Below are 6,457 nucleotides of genomic sequence, written 5' to 3'. Positions count from 1 at the left end.
TTACGCAAGGAAAATTAGACTTATTATAAACAAGTGGAGCATAAATGTAAGGCACACGAAAATGATGAAATATCACAGAAATTGGATCTAAACTACTGTTATTTTCTCCCATTATTCAATGTTCCGAACTCAGAAGCATGAATCAGAAGCCCCAATAAGGCAATAACTTTATTCGATATAATGTTACAAAAATCATACTAAAGTAAGATTGAATCATGCAAGCAGTTGTGGACAGACCTCTATTTATCTCAAGGGCTTAACGAATACTTTCCGGGCTCTTTGTATGTTTTCTCCAACTGCTCCCCTTTGATCATTTTGAAACCTCTGATCCTCACTTCTTCCGGCACTTTAGTATCCTTGAAATCAACTTTTTCAATGGTCCATCCCGCGTTGTGCACGCTGCCTCCCACTTTAACCTGTTGAGAGAATGCCCGGTAAATAAGGGCCGCTGTTGTTGGCCATTGTCAGATTTAGAGTAAACATTACCTCAGCACCGTCAGCAGCATCGATAATTAGAGCTCCATCCAAGGCAAGATCCTGGAGAAAGATGCTTTGGCCCTTTAATGCAATGGTGGATCTTCCTGTAATGGAACAGTTTCCGTTGACTTTGCTTTTGATATCTGAGAATGTAAGCCCCCATTTAGGTTTCCATGCAATACGAGGCCATACGTCCACCTCCTGCCCGTTGAATACATCTTGAACTGGATCATCCACCTTGACACCAACCTGTTAATGGAAAACATGTTCAATTGCATCTCAAACAAAGCACTGGCAACGAGAAGAGCTTTGATTCTTTTGTTCAGTGGAGATATTTTATAGTTATGGGTGATGACAAATAGCAAATCCAGTTATGTATAAGACATTGTTTCTCTTGGTATGCATACAAAATTAGAGAAAAAAATCCTAACACGTAGTCTAATACAACATGCAAGCAATCATATAAGTAAACTGATGTTCGATGTATTTTCAAGAAAAAACTGTTGTTGGACAGAGATTTACAAACCCAAACATTGAGATACACAACAAGCCATTGCTAGAAGGGTAAGGAAGAAAAGAAATCTACTTCATCAATGAGAAGAGTCTAAAAGAACTAGAACACTCCAATAAACATCTTTTTGAATCATAGAGTTCTGTCTCCTAAAAACATATAATGATGTTTCAAAAATGCCAACAATGAGAAACAACCATCTGGTGAAAAAGTGATACATTCATGACGTAATTGGTAGAGGAAAGAAGTTCAAAGGTATGCACTTTGTTAGTACTATATGGTATAGGAAACAAGTTTTCATATAAATCTTCGTATTTGTAGGAGTTTTCAGTATATTACCTTTCTCAAAATAAGGCTATTTGCCCTATATATAGCCATCTCACCAGAAGTAGCACTGTGATATGGATTGCCCTTAGGTACCTGAAACGCACAAACACAAGATCCAAAAACAATTTCAAAAGTTTAAATATATCATGCATGAAAAAACACCATATTTTGTTATAGCGCCTCTGCAAGGAAAAATCATTGAAGATAGACTAATAATTAGTAAAGAGAATTGATTATCAATAAGTACAAACTAACAAAAGTATAGCCGTACCTTAGCAGCATCCTCGGGATTATTCTTGACAGGTGCATAAGCAAACCAAGCTTCCATTACCTGAGTTGTATAAACATGTATTCGGCATGAAAAAAAAAACAGAACTTCGAGCAGAGTATACACAGAACAAAGTTTAAATTTCAAGCCAAATTGGAATTTAGAGGTTATGCTTACAGTAAATCCAACTCTAGCTGAAGGTGGCAGAGTTTTAGGATAATCTTGCATCATACATTCAAGCCGAGTTGATGATTTGAAAACAGTTTTAGTAGAATCTTTGTATCTGAAGCAGACAGTAAATCATTAGCAGCTCATAAACTAGGACAAGAATAAGTCATAGCAATTTCCATGCTTGGTGGATCACTAGACCAGTCAAGATAACCCATTGCAGATAGACGAAGATCGAATTTCATTGATAAGACAACTGCATTCATGAGTCTCATGGTCATTTATTTGTTTTTTAAGTTCCGTGTCTATGAAAATTATTGATTCACTAAGCCCGACATAACGAAAGAATCTAACGAACTCATTTTAGATTATTTCATTTCTATTTTATCAGATGGAGCACAAAAATGAGGTAGAAATTGCAATTTGGTAAGGCATAATTGCTACTAGCTCTAGAAGACATTAGATTTAATACTAGTAGAATTAAGTTCACAAGACACCAGAAGGCCCCTCTTGAAGCAGAGAATACATATAAAGGCATATAAGAGATGCATGGCTTACTTTGGATTGACGAACTCCTTAATAGAACCACCAGTTTTGGAAAGTTCTTCCAGATAAGGGCCAATTTCAAAAATCAACTGTATAAGAAAGGTTAATCAAATATTCAGATTAGTTGAAATGCAAAGGTAGATTATAATAGCCAATAGTGAAAACGGCATGATTTGATATGACAGTATGACTGACTCATCACACTTGACATTGCTAGATCATCTGAGATATTATAACAAGGATATGCTTAGTAGTCTTAGACAATGTATACATACTTGGTTTATGTTTCCTGGAAATGGAGAATATCCTGTTTCATTGTTTACATCTCCATCAGGATAACCTGAAGCTCTCAGCAATGGATCAAGTTGATTGTATTCCACATTGATCACCATTGACCGCCCTGACCAAAATTTATGATCAATGTATCAATACAATGGCATAAGACATACTCGGTAACTGTTATGTTAGTAATCAAAAATTGAAGTGCTTGAGGCAGTCAAGTAATAATAAAGAGTAGCACAACCCTCTTCGCACTTATAAAGAGAGAATTTTAACTATTCGTCAGTAATGAAATTTAAAACAACCGCGATTTACAGAATAACAGAAGGTGAAGTAATAAAGTTCTATTATCAATTCATTAAATTTCTACTTTCTCTTTTATATGATTAGTAGAGGCATTTTATCTACAATCTAAATGTACCATCTCTGGCAAGTTTCAGCAGAACCGTTAAACAAAGAAAGATGAGGTTTTGGCATTCCATTATGTGATATGTTTTGGAATTAAATCCACATAAAGAAAACTATCTCAATTAATGCTGAAGACAAGCTGGAATCAAATGCTCATAAATATGAATAATGGATGATATGTTACAGTGCGTGGTAGCTGGTAAGATTTTGTGTATTCTATAATTGGATGAAATAACCACAAAAAAGGCTGCAGAAAGTTAATTCACAATGCAATCATATGATTTTTATATAGATATCACCCTGCACAAGCATACAATATCAAAATAGTGTACCATCTTTATGAGTGAGCCTAGTAATTCCTCCAATAGCTTCCTTAGCTTTCCGGGGAACTGCTAAAGAGTTGACATGGTACTCTTTAACGGCACTCACGCCTAATGCAGATGGAATTGCCTGTAATCGTATATCAGAAAAAGGAACTGATTAAGCAGGAAAATTAGCAACAATGATGAGAATAATAAGCATCAAATACTGAATTTTCTACAAAACCTTGAAAAGAAGACCATTCGTGTCTTGGAAAAATAAAACCCATTTCCGCCCAGCAGCAAGCCTGGAATGTAGAACAAAGGGTCAATCATTAGTAAAGGTTTACACATGGTGGAAAAAAACAAGAAATCCATGTCATACCATTCTTTAAGGAGTCCACTTGAATAGAGAAGTGAATGAACATCACCATGACCATGAGGTTTTGTCTACAGAAAAGTTGGACAAAACACCAATGACAATTACATTTCTGAAATAAGCTAATACTACATTAATTTGGTTCATAAGGTTGATACGCAAAAGACACCTGGATTTTGAACTTATTATTTGGATCCACAGCCAGCCTAGCATCATTATCATCTAAACAAGCAACTTTCTCCTGCAATATCCAAAGGAAGCATAAAAGTCCATTTGCAGCAGTTTAAAATTTACTGAAATAGTATAATTTTTCTCAGAAAATCACCTGCTTCAGCAATTTTACTTGTGAGGGTTTCATCCCAAAATAAGCATTCTCCTCTAAAAGCTTTGTGGTACGTGAATGAGTATCATCAGATGTCATAATGGCCAAAGGAATTTCAGTTGGTCCTTCACCTACGTATATAAGAAGGTAGATATAATCTAAAATGTAAATGCTGATCATCAACAAAAGTAAATGGATATTACTACTAGATAAGGTGTTTACGTGACAGATATTTTGTATTTGGAAAAGATTCTAGTATTAGCAAATATCAACAGTACTAAGTTCTCTATAGTAAGACGGAATAACCCTAACCTAATGCATATTGATCAACTACTTATGATGAGATATGATTCATATACAAACCTTGACCTAGCCTACAGCTCGCCTCTTGCAAGGCAAGAATAGATTCAATGTAGTGCTGTAAGAAACATATTCCTGTAGTCGATTCCAATGGCAGAGCCACCTGCAAGGGGAAGAATAGCAAGAATAGTGATTAGTCAAATGAATTGAAGTTTATTTATTTATTTCCTTTCCTAACCGCATAAAGTTTATCAATGACATTACAGATGAGCACAACACCCAATTATCAATAACAACTTCACAATGAGAACATGAAATAGAATGATTAACTCCAGAACCAGTTGCATAAATTAATGGAAACAATTATTACATTACTTCCACCATTGTCTTACCTTTATACCATTGTAGCCAAGACGCTCACCAAGCCCCCCAGCAACAAGTACGAATGCAGCCTTCCTTGCCTCACAGACACCCGCGTTCTCAAATTGAATGAAATTTTCATCACCGAAAGTCAAAATTTCCCCTGATGGTACCTATATTTTCCAAAAATTGGTGCTCGGCATGAGAAAATTTCAGTGCAGATACCGAAGACAATCCAATATGAAATGATGGCGTCTCTCAAGATTAAGTGATAAAGCAGGTTGCTTTGTCAAATGAAGGGAGAGGCAAAACGGAATCCATAGATGTAAACAATAGGTTCATCTTAAATTCTAGAGAAAAATAAATTGAAACTGCATATGTAATCTGTTTAGCATATTATTAGTACAAGGAAAATCTAACTCACTGAAGGAGAAAATCCATCATAGGGGTTCTTTCCAGCCTTGGAATCTGCCAAAAGTTCCCGAGCAGTTGTGATGTAAGAGGCTAGGCCACCAGGGTAACTTGCATTAAGACGAGAAACCTAGAAGATCATTAAAACACAAAAGACTAAGTACCAGTAAGTTTATCATAACCAACAACCATGAAAATATCAGATCCCATGAAGACATTAGTACTTTCTTTTCAAATAAGGAAATAAAAAAGAAGTTAAGAGTTAACACAAACCAGCATTCTAATGCACTGTGAAAAGATCAAATATTGTTGTCTAATAGTACTTCAAAATCTGAAAATCTTAGACAAAATGAAAAAAAAATCGAGCTCCAATCCGAAAAGATGCGGCCACCAATCAAGGTACGAGTCTTCAGTTCAAATCGCAGAAAGAAGTCGAATTGACGAAATCTGATCTCCACATTGGAGAAGAAGCACAAATTTCAAGCATACCAACACAGCTGAGTTCAAATAAGTCAAAATTAGAAACGCGGAAAAAGCAATCACAACACTCTGGCCAAGTAACAACCTGTTCGAAAAACGCACGCTTGGCGTCATCGTCGACCCCGGGCTCGGGCCAATGCTGGAACAAGTGAGCCTGATTCAAATCCAGCAGCATCTTCGCCAACTCCACCTGCACACAGCATCAATAAACCACATCCAACACTAAATTCAGCCGTATAATTGAGCGATCCGGAGAGAAATGCCGACCTGTTCGGGCGAGAAGAGAGAGAGATTGTTGTGGAAATTGGGGGCAGCAGAGGCCAAATCATCAATGGAGAGTTTAGAAAGCGCATCCGCGGCGGCGCTGGCCATGACGTCAGATCACGGTGGGGATAAGTTGGTGCGAAGACAACTATGCTCAAACACACAGTCACGGACTATGTATTTTCCAATTCTACAGTTTGTATATATACATACAGATTTTGAAGATGGATGGAAAATTAGTTATTGTTCGCCTCGGGTCGGGTCGGGTCGGGTCGGGTGGATCCACAGTAAAATTTCTTTTTTTTTATTTTAAAAAATAGATATCACATTTTATTTTTGAAATTAATAAATAAAAATGAGTGTCTGATTTTTCTATCAACTTTTTTGTGATTTTCAAAATTTGTACAAAGTCAAAATAAAAATATCACGGGACCAAAGGAGAGCAATAGATTTTTTATTCAAGTGAATGAAAGTATAAGGGTTAACCATATCTCTGACCCACATTCGATATCTTGGTTATCCAAATAATTGAATAAATTGGTTAGGCGGCTAACTAAAATAACTCAATAAAAATAAATTTTGTGCATAGATAAACATATTTAAGTCATTTAAAAAAATCCAGTTGTTAGAAAGCATATAAATATTCTGATCCTCTTGA

The 6,457-nt window shown here is 36.0% G+C and overlaps 1 protein-coding gene across 1 annotated transcript; it reads right to left on the bottom strand.

The window, feature by feature from the left end:
- LOC121785967 (UDP-sugar pyrophosphorylase-like) lies at nucleotides 1–5,982 on the bottom strand. The gene is made up of 17 exons (XM_042184466.1): nucleotides 5,803–5,982; nucleotides 5,621–5,725; nucleotides 5,069–5,185; nucleotides 4,677–4,817; nucleotides 4,348–4,447; nucleotides 3,988–4,115; nucleotides 3,832–3,903; nucleotides 3,669–3,733; nucleotides 3,531–3,591; nucleotides 3,317–3,434; nucleotides 2,573–2,697; nucleotides 2,310–2,386; nucleotides 1,761–1,866; nucleotides 1,587–1,646; nucleotides 1,328–1,408; nucleotides 487–726; nucleotides 1–416 (listed from the first exon to the last, which is right to left on the bottom strand). Exons 1-17 carry the CDS (start codon nucleotides 5,905–5,907, stop codon nucleotides 249–251), a joined length of 1,869 nt encoding a protein of 622 aa, XP_042040400.1. The 5' UTR covers nucleotides 5,908–5,982; the 3' UTR covers nucleotides 1–248.
- Nucleotides 5,983–6,457: the final 475 nt, after the last annotated feature.

The sequence above is a fragment of the Salvia splendens genome, chromosome 2 (assembly GCF_004379255.2).
Source record: "Salvia splendens isolate huo1 chromosome 2, SspV2, whole genome shotgun sequence".
Classification (NCBI taxonomy): domain Eukaryota; kingdom Viridiplantae; phylum Streptophyta; class Magnoliopsida; order Lamiales; family Lamiaceae; genus Salvia; species Salvia splendens.
The sequence above is the reverse complement of the archived record's forward strand: the minus strand, read 5'-3'. Positions and strand labels throughout refer to the sequence as shown.